At 39.6% G+C, this 22444-nt stretch overlaps 1 protein-coding gene across 3 annotated transcripts in view; it reads right to left on the bottom strand.

Annotated features, from left to right (window-relative positions):
- Positions 1 to 9071: 9071 nt before the first annotated feature.
- Positions 9072 to 22444, bottom strand: part of DEPTOR (DEP domain containing MTOR interacting protein) — a 142963-nt gene continuing 129590 nt past the window's right edge. The window contains exon 9 of one of the 3 annotated variants that reach the window (XM_027092560.1): positions 9072 to 10054. In XM_027092560.1, the coding sequence (XP_026948361.1) occupies positions 9926 to 10054 (129 nt within the window). In that variant the 3' untranslated portion in view covers positions 9072 to 9925. Of the gene's footprint in view, positions 10055 to 19413; positions 21360 to 22444 lie in introns of those variants that run through there. The other 2 variants (XM_027092561.1, XM_027092559.1) reach the window with 2 other exon arrangements.

Here is a 22444-nt window from a genome sequence, read left to right as displayed (position 1 = left end):
CAATATCACTGATGAATACAGATGCAAAAAATCTTCCACAAAATACTAGCAAAGAGAATCCAACAGCACATTAAAAGGATCATACACCATGATCAAGTGGGATTCATCCCAGGGATGCAAGGATTCTTCAATGTATGCAAATCAATCAATGTGATAAACCATATTAACAAGTTGAAGGAGAAAAACCACATGATCATCTCAATAGATGCAGAAAAAGCTTTTGACAAAATTCAATACTGATTTATGATAAAAAACTCTTCAGAAAGTGGGCATAGAGGGAACCTACCTCAACATAATAAAGTCCATATACAACAAACCCACAGCAAACGTCATTCCCAATGGTGAAAAACTGAAAGTATTTCCTCTAAGATCAGGAACAAGACAAGGATGTCCACTCACACCACTATTATTCAACATAGTTTTACAAGTCCTAGCCATGGCAATCAGAGAAGAAAAAGAAATAAAAGGAATACAAATTGGAAAAGAAGAAGTAAAACTGTCACTTTGCAGATGACATTATACTATACATAGAGAATGCTAAAGATGCACCAGAAAACTACTAGAGCTAATCAATGAATTTGGTAAAGTTGCAGGATACAAAATTAATGCACAGAGATCTCTTGCATTCCTATACAATAATGATGAAAAATCTGAAAGAGAAATTAAGGAAACACTCCCATTTACCATTGCAACAAAAAGAATAAAATACCGCGGAATAAACCTACCTAAGGAGACAAAAGACCTGTATGCAGAAAACTATAAGACAGTGATGAAATAAATTAAAGATGATACAAACAGAGGGAGAGATATACCATGTTCTTGGACTGGAGAATCAACATTGTGAAAATGACTATACTACCCAAAGCAATCTACAGATTCAATGCAATCGCTATCAAACTACCAATGGCATATTTCACAAAACTAGAACAAAAAATTTCACAATTTGTATGGAAACACAAAAGACCCTGAATAGCCAAAGCAATCTTGAGAAAGAGATGGAGCTGGAGGAATCAGGCTCCCTGACTTCAGACTATACTACAAAGCTACAGTAATCAAGACAATATGGTACTGCCACAGAAAACAGATCATAGATCACTGGAACAGGATAGAAAGCCCAGAGATAAACCCACGCACCTACAGTCAACTAATCTATGACAAAGGAGGCAAGGATACACAATGAAGAAAAGATAGTCTCTTCAATAAGTGGTGCTGGGAAAACTGGACAGCTACATGTAAAAGAATGAAATTAGAACACTCCCTAACACCATACACAAAAATAAACTCAAAATGGATTAGAGACCTAAATGTAAGACCGGACACTATAAAACTCTTAGAGGAAAACATAGGCAGAACACTCTATGACATAAATCACAGCAAGATCCTTTTCGACCCACCTCCTAGAGAAATGGAAATAAAAACAAAAATAAACAAATGGGACCTAATGAAACTTAAAGGCTTTTGCACAGCAAAGGAAACTACAAACAAGACGAAAAGATAACCCTCAGAATGGGAGAAAATATTTGCCAATGAATCTACCGACAAAGGATTAATCTCCAAAATATATAAAGAGCTCATGCCACTCAATATTAAAAAAACAAACAACCCTATCCAAAAATGGGCAGAAGACCTAAATAGACATTTCTCCAAAGAAAATATACAGATGGCCAAGAAGCACATGAACAGCTGCTCAACATCACTAATTATTAGAGAATGGCAAATCAAAACTACAATGAAGTATCACCTCACACCAGTTAGAATGGGCATCATCAGAAAATGTACAAACAACAAATGCTGGAGAGGGTGTGGAGAAAAAGGAACCCTCTTGCACTGTTGGTGGGAATGTAAATTGATACAGCCACTATGGAGAACAGTATGGAGGTTCCTTAAAAAACTAAAAATAGAATTACCATATAACCCAGCAATCCCACTACTGGGCATATACCCAGAGAAAACCATAATTCAAAAAGACACATGCACCCCAGTGTTCATTGCAGCAGTATTTACAATAGCTAGAACATGGAAGCAACCTAAGTGTCCATCGACAGATGAATGGATAAAGAAGTTGTGGTACACACATACAATGGAATATTAGTCATAAAAAGGAACGAAATTGGGTCATTTGTAGAGACATGGATGGATCTAGAGACTGTCATACAGAGTGAAGTAAGTCAGAAAGAGAAAAACAAATATATTAACACATATATGTGGAACCTAGAAAAATGGTACAGATGAACCTGTTTGCAGGGCAGAAATAGAGACACAGATGTAGAGAACAAATGTATGGACACCAAGGGGGGAAAGCGGCGGGTTTGGTGGTCGTGGTGGGATGAATTGGAAGATTGGGATTGACATATATATACTAATATGTATAAAATAGATAACTAATAAGAACCTGTTGTGTTAAAAAATAAATAAAATTCAAAAATTAAAATAATAAATGAAATAAAATAAATAAAAAGATTGGGGTTGGGAAAGCTTTGGGGTTGTTGAACACATGGAGATTTAGGGAGAGTGGCATGTTCTGAGAGGACATGGAAGCTTCATGCCCTTTCCCCTTACCATTCCCTGTGCATCTCTTCCATCTGTCCATTCCTGAGTTATATCCTTTTATAATAAAGCAGTAATCTAATAAGTAAAATATTTCTCTGCTTTCTGTGTGCCGCTCTAGCAAATTAGTCAAACACAAGGAAAGGGTCATGAGAACCTCTGATCCATTCAATCAGAAGCACAGGTGATAACCTGGGCTTGCAATTGGCAGCTGGAGTGAAGGGGAGGGGCAGTCTTGTAGGTCTGAACCCTTAAAATGTTGAATCTAATGCTGTATCCAGGTAGATAGTGTCAGAATTAGGTTGAATTATAGGACACCTTGTTGGTGTTGGAGCATCACTTGATGGTGCTGGAGGAACCCCCCACAATGGAACTGGGTGCAGAACTTCTTTTAGTCCCCCAAGAATATATAAACTTCATAAGGACTGGGACCTTTCTTATTTACTGCTGTTTGGGAAAGATTTAGTTACAGGCCCATAGTAGGTGCTTAATAAATTCTTTGTTGGGTGTTTTTGAAGATGTTACATGGCTTCCAGTAATCCTTGTCTCATCAAAATCATAGAGTTGTTGTAGGGTAAAAGGTTTCAAAGACATCCTGTGCGTAAAGAAGACATTGATATACTAAGTTAGGATCACAAACAACTTCTTACATTTTTTGTGCTTTAAACTTTATGAACTTTGCAGCAAATGAGAATTCTCAATATCACTGACCTAATAAACATTTGACAAAAATTAAGAAGTTTCAGAATATAGGTGTTGGATAAGATACTGATCAACATATATCACTTTTATATTTCAGATGGGCAACTACATTGGTTCAACCACTTTGCAAACTAGTTACATGTGATCTTGTAGAGTCAGTATTCACATTTCCTATGACTCAGAAATTCTTGTGGATACCGAAGAGAAACTCCTACACTTGTACCCAGGAGATGATATCAGAATGTTCATAGTAATCCTACTTATGACAACAACAATGGAAACAACCCAAATGCCCATTGTCAAGAAAACAGACAAAATTTGTGCTCTGGAAATTTATGAAGCTGTAAAAAATGAATTAATTATAACTACATATAAAAATCTAGAAGAATCTTAGTAATATAATCTTGAATGAAAACAAGCAATTCCCAGAAGTTTATATAAAACTTGATGTTCTTTTAATAAAGTTCGTTTTTTAAAAAACCTAAACAATGATTAAGAACAAAAAGAACAGTGGGGAACTCCCTGGCAGTCCAGTGGTTAAGACTCAGCGCTTTCACTGCTGCACAGCCAAAAAAAAAAAAAAAAAAGAACAAGAGATTGAATGGTAAACTCAACATTTGCCATTGTGCTTTCCTTGGGTAAGGGAAAGTGGGGGACAGGATTGGGAAGGAGACAACAGTTTAAATATAAGTTGTTGTCAGTGTTCTGGTCCTGGGGTTGGATGGTGGTTTGTGGTATTAAAACACCCGTATCAACCCAGGATTTCATGTTCCCACCTCTCCATGGAGAGAAGTCTTCTAGGAGACAGGCCTAGAGGTGACTCTTGAAGGATGAGCTGAATCCAGGGTCCAGTCTACTCAGTTTTATACTTCCAGGGCCTACATATACTGTCCAGCAAAACACAGGTCCTCAGTGAGGTTTCTTGAATGAATGAAAGAGCAAGTGAATAAATGAGAGAAAAATGTAAAGTCCTTTTGCTTAATATTGCGTGTAGTCTGAATAACCACTCATCTCCATACTTCTACCCTACACATACTGAATTGTGTAACTGATTTCCTAATTAGTTGAAAAAAAAACAAAAAGCAAAAAAATAGCATTCTCTCAAAATAGTAAACAACGACATAGCATATTTCCATATAGACTATTCCATAACACACATCAGTAACTGTGTAGTGAGGAAATGATTCCAAATCAAATACACTACAGAAAAAGCTTTTTAATGCACTTTTTTTTTTCCAGGCAAAAGAGCTTCAGAAAACATCCATCATTAAGTAGTTTTACAAATGGCACTTTTGGCTACATTAGAGAATTAGATATGAGTCCCATGTGTTTTCTCTGATGGGTTAGTAGTAGATCAGCTTTACAATGCAACCCTTTCTTAGGATAAAAAAAATGGCTAATTTGTTCTAAAAGACAGAAAAAGCTAGAACCCTAAAGTCATTGTTTTAAAAATTTAACATTTATTTCATGCTATAGTGTCTATTTTCATATTATAATTTTAAGTATTTTGCTATAATTTTTAAGAAATGGAGAAAATAAATTTCAACCTAATTTAAAAATAAACATATATATTAAGTACATATATTAATGCATTTGACAATACCATATGCTAACTTTGATGATGAACTTCCTTTTGGTACACTGCAGATTTGTCCTTTTGGTATTGAACTGAGGACAAACATATTACACCTGAAATTCTGCCTTAAATGAGTAAAACCATGGTCAATGACACCAACAGACTCCAACCAATTTGCAAAACTGAAATGTTCTAGAGTTATTCTGATCATGTATAACCAGAATGAAACAGGATTAATATTCAATGGGAGAGAATAGTCAACATCATTCAAGTAGATCTTAAAAGCAGATTATTTTCACAACATATTTGAAAGTAATGAGTATTTGGAAACGTGAGACTCAATTCTGGCCTGAAAGCAATGATTTTTAAATTATTAATTGCTACCACTCCAATGCATTCACCTTTTATAAGGTAGTGTGAAGCTGACAGTATCTAATCTACTCAAACATGGATATCTTCTTCATGTTACCCACCATTTCTCAACTAGAAATGTATCAATTTATACAATTATTTATCAGATATTAATAAGAACACATCAGATAACAGAACCAACCCAAAAGGCAGCTGCATTTTTCTCTCTACAGCAGAATTAACCAACATGGCTTTCAAATCCTATGCTAAAGAATTAACGAAAAATGATTTCTGTCTCTATCACAAAAACACAGACACATTACACAAACACCTGAAAACCCAAAAGTGTTTTCTCTAGGAACAAAGTAAGCCATTTCAGGGATTCTCCATGAGTGAACTCTCACACACAGTACACCAATACACACAGACACACACATACATAGGAAATAAAAGCTCTTAGAAATACTGCTTACTGTTAATTTAGAATCATTCTTGGTGTTACATTTAGGAATGGAGTTTCTAAATTTTAAAGCCATTCAACTGTCAAAATATCACATAAAATATTTATTTTTTAATGATAGGATTTAACAACTCAAGGCCTGAGTTAATTAAAGTATGTATCCTTCACCTGCACAGGTACATGGCACAGCTGCATTTTATGAATAACCCAAAGCCAAAGGCCTGTCTTCACGGCATCACCCTCCCCTGCAGGAGGCTATATAAGGACATAGGATTGGAGGGCGGGAGGCTGGTGTTTGGCCCAGGCTCTGGCCCCAACAAGCCTCATGAGTATGGGCACGCCACCTGACCACTCCACACCTCAGCAAAATTCAAAGAATAGAAACCATGCTCTCTGTGGCTCCATGCAGCACTATTATTTCAGGATTTTTCTGACTCTAGTTTTCATTAGGCGTGGGGCTTTACTCACAACTGTTGTACTTCTACGCAGTGGTTGGTCAGTAATTTACATCTGGATAGCTGAAGCCTTTCAGTAACTAGGTAAGTTTTTGGTCCTTTATTCAAAAAAATAGTGAGTACCTAGTCTTAGTGGGTTTAAAAATGGCCAGATTCTTTGCAGCTCCTCCCATCAAAAGAAAGTCTGTTTCCCAGCCTCTTGATTCTGGGCTAGCTTTGTGACTTGCTTTGGCCAACAAAATGCTGTGGAGGCGACACTGTGTGACTTCCAAGCAAGTCCACAAAAGGTCTTGCAGTTTCCATGCTCCCCCTTTGATCTCATGAGGCCTAATGAGAAAGCCTGGGCTAGCTATGGGGAAAGGCCACGTGAAGTGAACTGAGGCACCCCAGCCAACAGCGAGATACATGCACAAAGCCATCCACAATCAGCCAGCCCCGCAATCGACACGCTCCCTGACCACAGACGTTTGTTTGAACCCAACGCGTACCACATCAAGCTGGGGCTGGTCATCCTAGGTGAGCTTTGCCCAAAAGGCCAACCCACAGGATCACGAGCAAATAAGTAGGGTTATAAGGTGTGCTTTGGGTTGATTCGCTAGACAGCAATGGATAGCGGACATACTGCTCTGTGTTAGGAACTGTGAAGGGACTACCTGGGCAGCAAGACACAGTTCCTGTTCTGCAGATGCTTAGAGTGTAGTCAGGGAGACAGACGTGTAATGGGACAATTTCAAAGGAAATGTCATCAGTGCTCTCATCACAAGAGGGTGGTGTATAGGGGTCCATGGGAATTTAGAGAAGGGCATCAATCCCAGAACTAGATTGCTGGCAAAGATTTCTCAGAGGTACTAGCTAAGAATATCTAAGCGGAATTAATAAGACAGATTTTTCCAGGCAAAGAAGGAGAAAGAATAATATTCTAGGGAGGAGAAACTGCACAGGCAAAGGCTGCAGGGAGCTAGACTGGGGCCCTTTTGGGACTGGAGCTTTCACTTTAACTACAGGGTGAGGATGCCAGGGGTGGGCTGGGACTATACCTAAGGTGAAGCTCTCTTGGCCTTAAATAGAACTCTCTGGCATTTGCACTTTAAGGGTGATGGGAGTCAAAGGAGGAATCAGTTCCATCCTCCCTTCCTGCTTTTATTCCCTTCCTCCCTCCCTCCCTCCCTCCTTCCCTCCCTCCCTTCCTTCTTCCTCCCTCCCTCCTTCCCTCCCTCCCTCTTTCTCTCCCTCCCTCCCTCCTTCGCTCCCTCTCTTCCATCCTCCCTTCCTTCCTTCTTCCTTCCTTCTTCCTTCCCTCCCTCCCTCCCTCCTTCCCTCCCTCTTTCCCTCCCTCCATCCCTTCATCCATCCTTCCTTCTTCCTTCTTCCTTCCTTCCCTCTCTCCCTCCTTCCCTCCTTCCTTCACTTTAGTGTTCATTTGAGCAAGATATCAATGCCACTCTCTGAATCAAAGAAATTTCACAGGCAGGAGGCTGTGTGAAGTCAATAAAGGCAGATGCCTCTCTGGTGCTTAGACTGGCTGAAGGGAAGTGGTATTATGCCAAGGTCCAAGACAACGGGCATTGGGACATGCATAAAAAGGACGGGTAGCAGCAAGAAGATGCCACACCCAAAAGGCATTCCTCCTTTTAGCAGTTAATGAATACATGCAGACAGGAGGCATTTAGGACTTTTTTTTTTTTTTTTTTTTTTTTTTTGCGGTACACGGACCTCTCACTGTTGTGGCCTCTCCCGCTGCAGAGCACAGGCTCCAGAGCGGCCATGGCTCATGGGCCCAGCCGCTCCACGGCATGTGGGACCTTCCCGGACCAGGGCACGAACCCGTGTCCCCTGCATCAGCAGGCGGACTCTCAACCACTGCGCCACCAGGGAAGCCCTAGGACTTATCTTTTAAAGATGTTATACATTTTTTTAAAGCCTAATGGTAAGGCTTCCCACTTACTAGCTGTGTGGCCTTAGGTATATGACTAACCTTTTTATGAGTCCATTTCCTAAGTTGTAAAATGGAGATGACGACAACACTGACCTCACAGGTCAGTAAGGATAGGCAACGTATAGTTTTAGCACAGCACTGGGTACAGGATAAGCCCTCAACGGAAGGTCCCTAAATGCGGAAAGGCTGGGGAATGTAGGAGAGGGAGTAACATGGGCTTTAGCATTAGATAAACTTGTGTTTGAATCCAGGCTCTATCACTTAGTAGTTCTTGCAACTGCGTGAACTTGAGACCATTTTAAAACTTGCTCAGGCTTAGTTTTCAAGTCTGAAAAATGGGGGGCATAATACCAACCCTGCTGGGTTGTGATGAGTATTAAAAGAGAGCACGTATGTAAAGTGCCAGAGCACACAGCCCAGCACATAGTTTAAACGCACATACACACGGAGACGATAATATTTCTCAAATGTAGATCGACAGTATTAATGTTAGCCATCCTATATTACTTCAAAGTCCTATTCTCTGACTAAAGCTACAGACCAGAAAAGTTGGACTACCAGAAACATATATATGTGGTATCTTTAACACGGTATGTCCATTCCACCAGTACCATTACATTATGATAACCTATCACCCAAAAATGGCCAAGGTACAACATTCATATTTTGTTACTACATGATAAGAAAGTAACCTTGTCGTTCAGAATGTATTATATGAAAATAAGAGGAATTGAGCATTCCCTGATTCCCTAATTTGGCATGTTGAGGAGCTTCCTCTATACACCAAGCCCCAAAATGCATTCTCTTTGAGACCAAAAAAAGAAACACGCATATATACAAGTGCGCTGAAGAGTTACAACACAAGAAGTTGCTTTTGGTGAAAAATAACCTTGCCAAATAAGCAACATGTCATGCCCTTAGAATATGTCACACTAGAAAGCTAGTGAAAATTCAGGCCAATAAGGCAATTTAGTTTCAAGTTTTATCATATATGGGCCAAGTTCTAGAATATTTCACTTAAAAAGGGACAACTTCAAAGTGAAATCTTGCCAGAGGCGTGATTTTGAATTACGTGTGTATATACAAACTTGTCTGTTTCGACATTCAACATATTCAGGATTATTTCTAGAAAGCTGCTGTTGCTGACTGATAGAACAAAATGATGTAGGCTCAGAAAGAGAAAACAGAGCACATAGTTTTAAGTAGTTATCTCCCTATCTACCCCACCCATACCATTATAAGGTTTTTGGTTTTTGACCAACGCCATAACTGAAAACACATGTTAAGTGAAAAGTTGATACTAAAGGCAGGAATTAAGTCAAAAATTTGATGGCTTTTAAGCACTGAATGATTTAGAACCTTCAAAATGCTAATTAACAAGTACTATTCCTTTGGATGTTGTTTTAATTTGAAATTTGGTGAAATCTAGATCCTCTAATAAACAGTTCCATGCTCATTTGTTGACGGTACAACTTAAAGTCTGTAAAAACTACTTTATTGACTCCTGTGAAGGGGATTTTAGCACATCGCTGTTTTGGCAAGAGAAGCATTTCAACAACTTTCTGCAAACTAAGATATAAAGCAATGGATGAGAACTGCAAATGGAAATTGAGTAAGGCAATGCTACTATGTAAAAAAAAATTCTGTTTCTCAAACTTTTTCTACACTGACGTAAGTCGTTCTTTTGTTGTTTTTTTTAAAAAAGATGTATTACCCGGTTCTTCCACATTCAACAGGGAAACAGTGTGTGAAACTCAAATTAAGATGTGTATGTACGGAGAAAAGATCTGTATGTCCAAAACCATCCAGGTATACAGAAGTCTTGTCATTGCAGAGCTTTGTGTTGTTCTGCCTTTGATCCTCCGCAGGCCACGGGATGGGCTGGGAGGGCTACCCTCTCAGCACTCTAACTCCTCCATGACCTCCATCACAATCGTCCGTGGGCCCGTCAGAATCAGGTTGCTCACCGTCCGGTAGTCAACGTGCAGTACGTTAAGCCCATTTACAGAGACGACGAACTGACAGACCTAAAGGAAGGACAAAGAAAAAGCATCTCTTGAATTCCCTAGCGGTCCAGTGGTTAGGACTCCCCGCTTCCATCAGCAGCAACATGGAAGGACCTAGAGATTCTCCTACTGAGTGAAGTAAGTCAGACAGAGGAAGACAAGTATCATGAGATATCGCTTACATGTGGAATCTAAGGAAAAGGGCCTACTGTATGGCACAGAGAACTCTACTCAGTACTCTGTAATGACCTATACGGGGGAAAGAATCTAAAAAAAGAGTTGATATATGTATATGTATAACTGATTCACTTTGCTGTACAGCAGAAACTAACACAACATTCTAAATCAACTAGACTCCAATAAAAATAAAAAAAAAAAACTATGCACATTGAAAGAAAAAAAAAGCATCTTAGAGCTCCCGGTTTTTCACAGACCTAGAATAAAGACATTGTGTATCTTTAACAGGTAACTTCCTACATTGGTACCCAACTGTACCCAGCCAGCAACTGCAATTTAACAATTTCCAAGAAACTATACTTTTCCTGGAAGGCGGTATAATAGAAAAAGCATTTGGTTTAGCGTTTTACCAACTTGGGTTTAAATCCTAACTCAGCAACTTACTAGCTTAAGCTAGGTATTTAAATTCCTGAGCTTCAGTTCCCTCAGCTCTAAAATAGGGGTGATTAATAATCATAATATCTACCTTCTAAGATTGTTGTAAGAATTAAATGAGGTCAGGACGTAAAGCTTCTACTCCAGTGCTCTGAACCTATGGGGTACTCAATACTTTTTCATAATCACAGTGTTTGTGGCTGTTACTATTCATTTGGACTCAGTTTACAGCGAGATTCTATGTCCTCGTGTTCCCCAAACAGTCTTCTTTTATACCTATTATTCCTGCATGATTATTAATAGTTTCTCCTTTCACCTGCCATGGTGTCCCAATTGAGATGATAAATTTCACCCATTTCCCTATTTCCCATCCTTACGAAAATGGATAAGGCCAACAAAGGTCAGCTTTTAAACTAAGTGAGTATTAGTTTACCTATGATAGGACAGATAATTACAATAAAAAAATTTAAAAAGCGTTATTCAGTAATGAGCGGCCACTTTGGATGTGTCATACTGAACATAATACTGATCACAGCTACTGCCTCAAACGGAGGGGCTTCTCTTGAGGTTGGTGGTGGCATCAGATGCTGGGTACTTTCCATTTAGCTGACACAGATTAACAGATGGTATATCTGTTGTGTGTCTGAACAGTGCACACTGGACAGGAATGATTTGTTTATATCTCTCAAATAGAAAAATGGACAGATCTCCAGCTGTCGGTGATAAGTACTTCCAATCAGCAAAACAGAATCAAACAGAATATAAATCTATAAGGTGCTTGGCATATAGTAGGCACTGGTGGTGAGCTGAATGATACCCCCAACCCCCAAAGAGTTCCGTGTCCTAATCCCCAGAACCTGTGAATATATTAGTTGACATGGTGACAAGGAATTAAGGTTGCAAATGGAACTGGACTGCTAATCAGCTGATTTTAACATAGAAATTATCCAGGTGGGCCCAATGTAATCACAAGGGTACTTATAAGAAGGAGACAAAAAGTCAAAGGCAGAGGGGCTTCCCTGGTGGCACAGTGGTTGAGAGTCTGCCTGCCGATGCAGGGGACACAGGTTCGTGCCCCAGTCCGGGAGGATCCCACATGCCGCGGAGTGGCTGGGCCCGTGAGCCATGGCCGCTGAGCCTGCACGTCCAGAGCCTGTGCTCCACAACGGGAGAGGCCACAACAGTGAGAGGCCCGCGTACCGCAAAAAAAAAAAAAATAAAAAGTAAGTCAAAGGCAGAATTAGGAGATGTGACCACAGAAGCAAGACTGATATGAGGAAGGGGCTAGGAGCTGAGGGATGCAGGTGGCCTCTAGAAGTTGAAAAAGGCAAGGAAAGGGATTCTCCCCTCAGAACCTACAGAAGGAATGCAGACCTACTGATACCTTTATTTTAGACCTTTTACTCCAGAACTATAAGATAATAAATTTGCGTTTTTTTAAGTTACCAAGTTTGTTAATTTGTTACAGCAGCAATAGGAGATGAATAAAATAATCAATACATATTCATTGTTGAATGAACTGAATGAATAATGTATTAAGCAAAAAAAGCACAATTAGGATTGAGCCTGAAGGATTTCTGGCTCCTTATAAATTATTTCTTCATTGATTGGGAAAATAAGAAAATAAAAAGAGGGACTTCTCTGATGGCACAGTGGTTAAGAATCCACCTGCCAATGCAGGAGACATGATCCCTGGCCCGGGAAGATCCCACATGCTGCAGAGCAACTGAGCCCATGTGCCACAACTACTGAGCCTGTGCTCGAGAGCCTGTGAGCCACAACTACTGAGCCCACGTGTTGCAACTACTGAAGCCCATGCACCTAGAGCCTGTGCTCCACAACAAGAGAAGCCACCGCAATGAGAAGCCTGCGCACCGCAATGAAGAGAAGCCCCCACTTGCCACAGCTAGAGAAAGCCCATGGGCAGCAACGAAGACCCAACACAGCCAAAAATTTAATTAATTAATTAAAGAAAAAAAGGAAAAGAAGACAAAAGGGAAGGGACAGAAGTTGGAGAGAGGGGGAGGAAAGGAGATGGCTGAGGTTGATTAAGTTAATGAAGTTGTTTTCATGGCTGTTAGCTTCCAGCTCTAACCCACCCCCTTCCTTTAGGGAACATAAGCTGCAGCTGTGGAGAAGTGTTATCCTTATGTTATAGGAAACCACCAGAAAAGAAAAACAAGAACCCACCAGAACTGGTTAGAACCAGTCAAATCCAAGATGGCAGAAGACCTGACCTTCAGGAGACCCTGAACCTCATTATACGCTCATTGTAATATGTTAGCATGCTAAATGACACACCCACCAATACCATGACAGTTGACAATTGCCATGACAACAACCAGAGGAACCCATATTAGGACTGAAAAGGGATGTTGCCCCAGTTCTGAGCAAACTACACGCCTGTTCTCGGAGAAGTAATGAATTCCCTCCCCCTAACCCCTCCCCTCTATATCAGAGGTATCCCAGCCCAAGTCTGGTGAGAAGGTGATTTGCAAACTAAGTTCCCGATTCTCCATTCTCTGGCCTCCGAATAAAGCTTGTGCTGTTTCTGTCTCAGCGTCGGTTTTGTTATTGGCTGTGGAATCCAAACGGACAAAGAACCTTCCCCACAGAGACAGGGGGTTCTGGCCAGGGCCAGGGCCCAAGTGGGGGTCCGTCCAACCAATTCGGTAACAATGTGTCCCATATCTGTTGTTCTCATTATCATACTTCTTTAAGTGTAATGTCTTAAGAATTAAGGTGTACACCTGCTCCCAATTATTTATTAATAAATTTAGTGTTGACAACACAAAGAATGTGAAAATACTAAAACATTTGAAAATCACTGTTTCCTTTTATTGTTTTCTGAGTGGGTAATATCCAAAGAAACTCAGACACTGTATTAAGAAATATAACAAATATGAAACAGAAATTACATGTTATATTTTAAATGTAAGTATGAAATAAAATACATAAAATACTGTATTAAGTCTAAAGATATCTATACCTATTACTTAGATAAACCAAAAGTGGAACGTATTAAAAGGGCAGCTGTGTATCTGTGGAAAAGAGGAAGGATTTGGAATCAAATGATATGTATTTAAGTCCTAGGCTCCTTGGCTGGATGATCTTTTTTTGTTGTTTTTTTTGGCCGCATAGCTTGTGGGCATCTTAGTTCCCCGACTAGGAATGGAACCCAGGCCCTCGGCAGTGACAGCGAGGAGTCCTAATCACTGGACTGCCAGGGAATTCCCTGAATGATCTTAATAAAGTCATTTGCCTCTATGCCTCAATGACATCATCTACAAAAGAGAGTTAGGTAAAAATGCTTAGCCTCACAGGTTCAAATTAATGAATTGAAAACCTTTGTGCAAATACCAAGCCCTACACCAACACTAGCTTCAACGAACTTCTTTCCCTTTAAAAATACCCACTGTTTTCAAGGTCACACGCAAAACAAAATGGAAAGTGCACAGTGGCAAGCACAGTGGTTATTTACTCAATAAACACTCGCTGTTGTCATAAGCCTCAGTATTTTCCACTCCCCAACTTATAAAATACTATGGTGTCGTTCTACATAAGGAGACCGACCTCTGTTTTTCTTTTCGTTTCCACAAATCTGTCACCATGAATTGAGGGCACTTTTTTTTTTTTCGTCAGAGCACATCTTGTACAGAATCAGCAGTTCTCAACCACGGTTGAAGTCGTAGTAAGAATCAAGGTCGCGCATCCTGAAACAGGCTACAAGTATAATTTGCAGGACAATTCAGCACGAATTCAATGTAGACATTTGCTGGAGTTTTGTGTTTTCTACTCCAGCATGCTCTTGAGCCAAAGAATGAGAGGAATTCCACCCCCACCCAACCCAGCGTGTTGACTTTAGACCCGGGTCCTTCTTTTCTCCAAAGTGATGAACAGCCTTTCTGTGTTGCCCAAGGAGAGTGCAGAAGTTACACTCTAGCTAACCCTTCATAGGCTCCCAAAGATGAGACATGTCTCTGCATCACTCAGGGATCACCTGCAGCATTTAGTCTCGACCAGAATTGTATTCTCTCTCTCCCCCATAGTGTTGGTATCAATTGACCAACATTTAAAAATTAGACAATTTTCACATAAAAATCTAGATTCTGGCTTCTCTGGAACAGTCTGAAGAGCTAACAATACCAGGCCTGGATGGCCACTTGGCAGTGACTCCATAGGGGCTGCCCCTTCTAGATGGGCACACGTTCTCTCATTTGCCGTGGTCCTCACCACTTCCTGTTTTTCTTACACCTAGCTGAGAGACATTTGAGTCTGTGATCCCCGATCTGGGGCCACCAGAGAGAGAGCTTAAGAGAGGAGGGCTTGGTGCTTCAAAACTGATGGGCCCCAAATGTTTAACAGCTGATGAAAGGGGAAATAAAATGTGGTGTATCCATACAATGGAATATTATTCGGCAATAAAATGGAACCAACTACATGTTACGACATGGCTGAACCTGGAAAACATTCTGCTAAGTGAAAGAAGCCAGTCCCAGCTCTGACTCAGCCAGGCGATCACAAGGTAAACAACAGATACACTTACAACCGTTCTGTTTTTCACTTTCAATACAGTATTCCATAAATTATAAGAGACAGTCAACACTCTAGTACAAAACAGGATTTGTGTTAGATGATTTTGCCCAGCTGTAGGCTAATATAAGTATTCTGAGCATGTTTAAAATAAGATAGACTAAGCTATGATGTTCCCTAGGTTAAGTGTATTAAATGCATTTTTGACTTAACAGATATTTTCAATTTACAATGGGTTTATCAGGATGGAACCCCATCATAGGTCATCTAGTTCTCTAGACCTGCCTTTGAGTCTCTTACATTTTTGATATCCTTCTAATCAATTTCTTTTTCTTTCTTTCTTTTTTTTTTTTTTAATGATAGCTGGTTTCTGTCATTGGCAACCCATGCTCATCAATAAAATCCTTAAGAACAAACTGAATATCAGAGAGGTTAAGTTATTTGCTCAAGGGCACACAACTAAGTGCCTCATCTGGAATTTGAACTCCATGACTCTACAGCCTGACATAAATACAAATTTATAAAGTACAACATGCAAGTTCTGACGAATGCAGAGAACAGTGGAAAACAAGTGTTTTCTCTCTTGGCCTTAACTGTTAATTAAACAGTCTGGGTTCGCTCAAATACCTTGTGATGTTGATGTTAAGGCTCTTCCAACTTCATTAAGAAGGATTTTACTCATTTAAGGTTGGGCTGCTTTTTGTGTCACTTAAAATCCTCAACAATATGTAAATTTGGACATTTATTTCAAATTTTTTTCCTTGAATGAGGCAAGAAAAAAAAAAAGGTCTTTCAAACACTTATCATGCTTATATTCAAGGTAGTAATTTTAGAGTCAGGCTGTTGGAAAGACGTCATCTCTCCCTAAGTGGTCCCAACAACTGCTGTGGTTCCAGCAGTTCCAATATCCTGTTACTAAAAATGTGCAAAATGATCTAGAAATGCAGGTATTACTATGTAATGTATTCAGTTTTAATGGACTTTGAATTAGCATCTATGGTACACTATGTTCTGAAAGTCAACACACAAGCAACAACAGGAAGCACACGGCCTGGGGGAAAATTATTTCTCTACTATATTAAAAAGCACAAACACACAGAACATGTGATGACCTCTGAATAGACCTACCTTAGATACCTATTACCTCCTATCTGGGGTGGGGGACTTAGGTGCCACCCAGAGGGGGTAATGAGAATTCGAGTGAGGCTGTGATGCTTTTCTTCTGCTTATAATTATCTTTCTCAGATTTGTTTTCAAAGATTTGAATGCAATTCCCTCATGTCCCCAGTTCACTGAAAAGAGCTGTCATGAGCTCCTATAGCTGCTCTGAACTCGTCTCCTACAAAAAAGGAGGGTACCTTCACTTTAGAAAGAAGAGATGTAGAGGACATTATCCTTAATGAAAGGGAAGAACCAAGCCTTCATAAGTCATGGGTAAGTGATGTCTCTGAGCATCCAGGCAGTGAAGAAAAGGCCTAAAAGTAGGTCCAATAAGAGTTAACAAGAAGAGGGAGTCAGGACTCATACGTTTCAGGGTGTGATCACGTTGGGATAAACACCTAGGCTGAACTCCAGGCTTCTTCCTGATAAGGAGCCAGAGCGACTAAATAATCTTGCCTCTAATTCCTCTCCCTGAGCCAGTGCTGGCAGATGTACACTAACCCTCTGAACAGATCGAGCGCCTGTGGGATGATGCAATTGCACATGAGTTCTTGTATGGCTGGAGTTCCATCACAACCATTTGATTGTTTCAACCAAAGTGGGAGTGAGATTGAGTAGAAACACTACACCTATGATTACCTAAGTGTCTTCTCACTGCCATGGAGATCTGTATTCACTAAGTCACTTGCATCCCTGAAATGGCTGCATTCATGTGAAAGCTGCTCTAGCTATTCTCTATTTTTTTTTTTTCTTTCTGATCTTGAAGGAGGAAGAAGGATTGGAAGGTAAGGCTGCTTCAGGCTTTCCCTGAAAATAATAAAACATTTAGCAAGACAGAGACCGAGGCAGATAAAATTTCGGAGACAGAAAGAGTCATAAGGAGAAAAAAGATAGACCCAGACAGATACAGAAAATAATCAGGAAGGGCTGAGTCCTGATGAGTAGGAGACAGAAGCTTGTCCTATCAAATGATACAGAAAGCAGAACCAAGATATTAAGGGCAAGTTAATACTTACATTCTTAATCAAGTAGAACCCTCAGATGTATTCTAGAGATCACCCTAATCGAGCTCCCACTAAAAGTAGAACTCTCCTCTACAAATCCCTGCTGGGCAACCAACCTATCTTACTTGAATGCTACATATGACAGGAAATGCACTAATTAATGAGGAAGCTTATTTTGAGCTAGTTACATGTTCGAAGTTTCAGCTACATATTCAGTCAACATTATTTAAACCATTTTCACTGTTCAGTGCCTAAGTGAAAAGCGTATCCAAATATAAAACAGTGGCTCTCAAACTGTAGTGCAAATATAAGTCACCTTCGAGGACTTGTTGAAAATGTGAATTCTCAGATCTTACCCAAGACCTACCAAATATGACTTTTCAGGGGGTGGGTCCCAAGAATCTGCACTTTCATTAAGCATATCAGGCGATTCTGCTACAGCACAATGTTGAAAAACCAATGCTATAAAGTACCCACCAGAATTTTTTGTACCAAAAGTTAGTTTATGTGCTCATCCCATTCCTGTTAGTATTGTGATAATACATTCTATGGTTTGAGAATTAACCACCTCAAATACAAGAAGGGGGCTGACATTTCAGATTTTATTATAATTATTACTTGCCTGAAGTCTATTTCATTTTTACAGCCAAATTTTGCTATCTTCTAGACTTTAAAATTAATAATAACAATGTATAAAATGCTTACGTTTAGAACTATTATCAGAGATAATATCCAAATTGCTCAAAATGCAATACCCCAAATAACCAAACCTGCTGCCATGTTACCACACATGTTTTTAAAGCCATGTGTGAGCCACCAATGTCAACTGTTAATGTGGCAAACACAGCCCACAACCAGACCTGGTGAGAGTGAAGCTTGAGGCTTTTTGACAGCCAAAGTATCCAAAGTAAAGGTGGGTGAACCAGATTAACAAAAGTCATGAGTAGATTAAGAAACATTTGAAAGCTGCTGAAGTTTAGAAAGAAAAAAGGTATGTTTTGATTGTTCCTATTTCTTTAAACCTTGCTCCAAATCATACACCAAGGCTTTCATAATCTGACATAAGAGGCTGTGAAAGCAATAGCATAAATATTTAAATAGAGAACTATCTTTTTATGGATGATTTTTAATTTCTTTTCTTTGTTATCCACCCTGGGAAATCCTAGCCATTTGATCCATATACCTGGACCACGTCTCAGGTTACAACTTGCCAGTCAGCATGGGCAGTGCTCTAATTGCTAACAGGACCACCTAATATTTTTCCAAAGTTCTTTACATGTGTAATCTCATTTAAATTTCCCAACATACCCTATGAGGCAGGTATGATGATTATTGTTATTATTATTTACATCTCACAATCGAGGGCACAGAGAAATAAAGTAACTGGCCCAAGTTCACAAAGCTAGTAAGCGGTGGAGCCCAGATTTTGACTCCAAACTTGTATACTTAAGCCCTAGGCTACCTTGCCTCCTGAGTAATAGATAATCAGCTCCCCTAAAATTGGCACTGACACCACATGGATAAACACCTCAGTAGGGTATCTAAGCACCTCTCACACACAATGAAGTTTCTTAAGAACACTGCATTTGATTTTTCCTTCTATGATGCTTGAAAAATGGAATAATGCTCACTTCATCATCATCATTATCAGGGAAGAAAACGATGGAGAAGAGTAAGGGGGCATTTTTTACTTTTAAGAATAACTCAGGCTCCGGGCTTCCCTGGTGGCGCAGTGGTTGAGAGTCCGCCTGCCAGTGCAGGGTACACGGGTTTGATCCCTGGTCCAGGAGGATCCCACGTGCCACGGAGCAACTGAGCCCATACACCACAGCTGCTGAGCTTGCGCTCTGGAGTCCGCGAGCCATGGCTGCTGAGACCGCGTGTCACAACTACTGAAGCCCAAGCGCCTAGAGCCCGTGCTCTGCAACAAGAGAGGCCGCTGCAATGAGAAGCCCGTGCACTGCAACGAAGAGTAGCCCCTGCTTGTTGCAACTGGAGAAAGCCAGCGCACAGCAACGAAGACCCAACGCAGCCAAAAATCAAATAAATAAATAAATAAATTTTAAAAAAAGAATAACTCAAGCTAATCTTTACATCTCAGGCTAGACTTGGCAGGTCTTATTATCCTCAACCAAAGTTTAAAAACCATGTTTCTTTATAACTCTTCTGCTAGAGTGAGGTGAATGTTAATGATTCCTGAATGAAGATTTTAAAGGTTCCAGGAGGAAGGACATAACACAAATAGAGGTTTGTATAATTACCCTTGGTAACAATGCTGCATATAATTCAGCCAGCAAACTCCCCCAAGGCACACCATTTGTCATGGTGATTACATCACCTAATCTGTGCCTTTAACTGGCATTACCAATTCCACTCACATTCCCTTTTTGTCGTTGCAATCTTTGCTTCACAATAGAAACAGGACAGCAGAAGATTCAATATACCATCTGTCTTCTGTAGGTGGGTGAGAAAGCTGGTATCAGGTGATCAACACAGAATGGGTGTTGCCAAGTTCAATGTGAGGCACCCTTCACTTGTCTGTAAAGCTTGGCTTATTCACAGCAAAAACAGACTTCCTAAAAAGTGTATCTCCAGGGATACACTCATTCTCTCCTTCCTTCCTGCCTCCCCAGTGAGGATCTCCCCAAGGGTAAATTAAGCATAGAGCAATGGAGAAAGCACTGGATTAGGAGTCAGGAGAGAAATCCTAGTCTCAGCTCTGCACCCAAACAGCTGAATCATTCTGAACATGCTGTTTCACTTCTCCAAGCATTAGTTCGTCATCTGATCAACTGGGCTGCAAAAAACTGTATATTTATTAGAGACTTTAAAGCACCTTTCAGCTCTAAAATTCAATGAGAAAAAAATAACTTCTATTAGTTAGTGATTGAACAACATTTACTATTAATAACTGGTTATTTAGGTGCCAAGAACTAGGTCAGGAGTTTGCTTGCATTACATTTGCAAAGGAGACATTATTTTTAGATATGTAAACTGCAGTTCAGAAGAGTACAAATGAAGAAGTGTAAGATGAATCTCTCTCAGGCACTTAAGTGTTTTCGATATGTAAATAACAACAACAAAGGTCTAAAAGACATATTATAAAGCTACAGCCTATTATTATAGTCTATAAGATGGTGGTAGTATTAGTATTAGTATAGGTATATAGACCAACGCAACAGAATCAAAAGTCCAGAAACTGGACCCCTACACGTGGGCTTACGACAAAGTCAGCATTGAAGAAAAGGACATTTTATAATGTACAAGGTTCAATCCACCAGGAAGATACAAAAATTATAAACATATATACCTAACAAGTATATATATCAAGCACAAACACGAAATGTATATGCCGAACAAAAAAAGCCCCCAAATACATGAAGCCAAATGCACAGAATTCAAAGGACAGACAATTCAATAACAGTTGGAGACTATTCTGCTCCACTTTCAATAGAGGATAGAACAATTACTCTAGTTACATGTAACATATACGCATAACTTATGACCTAGCAATTCCACTCCTAGATATGTACCCAATATGATGACTGCAATATGATAAATTTATATAAATTTCAGAAGTAGACAACTAATCCATGGTCTTAGAATTCCTAGGTAGTAGTTGCACTAGTAATTTACTCTGTAATATAGTTTGAGATGTGCATGAATAATTTGTACATTTTTTATATAGTGCAATAAAAATTTGTTAACTCTCATTTTTATAATTTACTAGTTATGTGACTTTAGCCAAGTGTATCCCTGGAGATACACTTTTTAGGAAGTCTCTGAGTTATACTTTACTCATCTGTAAGATGGGGATCGTGTTTATGATGAGGATCAAATCTAATTAAGTACTAAGCCCAGCGTTTAATACCAGTGAATGTTAAATAAATATTTGTTTTTCTCTTCTGTCCCTCTTCCTGCGCAATCTCTTCCTCCAAAAGAGGACAATGGATGCAGATTTTTGAAAGGGAGACAAACCATTGCACGGGTCCACATCCAGGAAGCCAGTTTGGGTTCTGGTTTGGGAAATGGAAATAGATGTCAAGTTGCAGTTATTCATTCAGATAAGAAATTTTAAATAAACATACTTATTTTAAATGGATAAATTTAAATGGAGGATAAATTAGGAGGTTGGGATTAACATATACACACTACCATGTATGAAATAGATACCAAAACAGACCTACTGTATAGCACAAGGAACTCTACTCAATATTTTGTAATAACCTATAAGGGAAGAGAATTGCTGCGCTGTATTCCTGAAACTAACATGCTATTGTAAATCAACTATACTTCAATAAAAAAATTTAAAAACTTTTTTTTGTTTTTTTGGCTATGTGGCATGCGGGATGAGGGATCTTAGTTCCCTAAACAGGGATCGAACCCATGCCCCCTGCAGTGGAAGCACAGTCTTAACCACTGGACCGCCACAGAAATCCCAAAAGAACATTTTTTTAAAATGAAAAATGAAAAAAAACCCATAAAAATAAAAAAACAATACAGGGTGATAAGAGAGAATTTTCCCCAATCCAAGAGAACCCCATAAGGATAGAGCATCCAGGAGCCCCAGTAAATAATCAGCATAATCTTAAAGTAAACAGAGCAGTGGGATTCAGTTAAAGAATCTCTGCTCCTGTCCCTAAGACATTCACTTTAACAAAGTTGCTTCAGAACTGAAGAAGTTGTAGAGTGTAGCTAGACTCATGGATGGTCCTTGAACAAAATATTAGACAGAGACATAAGCTGAGTCAAGATTTGTTAGTTACATCTATGGAATGAGTTTCTTTCCTCCATAGAATGCTTTATGTTTACCCACACAGTCAGATTCAGCAAGGGATACCACTTAGGAGTTTTGGACATTCCTGGAGTAAATAAGTTGTGTGTGTGTGCTTATTGCATAACAGCCCTGACAGCAGAACACTGTTCTTGGGGAAAAAAAGAAAAAGAAAGAAAATTTGCAGCTGTATGTTCAGTTCCATAAATCTCTCCACCAAATATGCAACTGGCTAGAGAGTGACTGGTGTGGGAGGAGGCAGAGATGCAGTTCTTGGATAAACACAGGATTTGCTCTCCAGAGAATGACCGTCTTCCTCTAAACTTT

This window comes from Aethalodelphis obliquidens, unplaced genomic scaffold (genome assembly GCF_003676395.1).
Source record: "Aethalodelphis obliquidens isolate GAN/ISIS:26980383/991018 unplaced genomic scaffold, ASM367639v1 scaffold79, whole genome shotgun sequence".
NCBI classification, from domain to species: Eukaryota; Metazoa; Chordata; class Mammalia; order Artiodactyla; family Delphinidae; genus Aethalodelphis; species Aethalodelphis obliquidens.
Note: the sequence above shows the minus strand (reverse complement) of the source record. Positions and strands in the feature narration are given on the sequence as shown.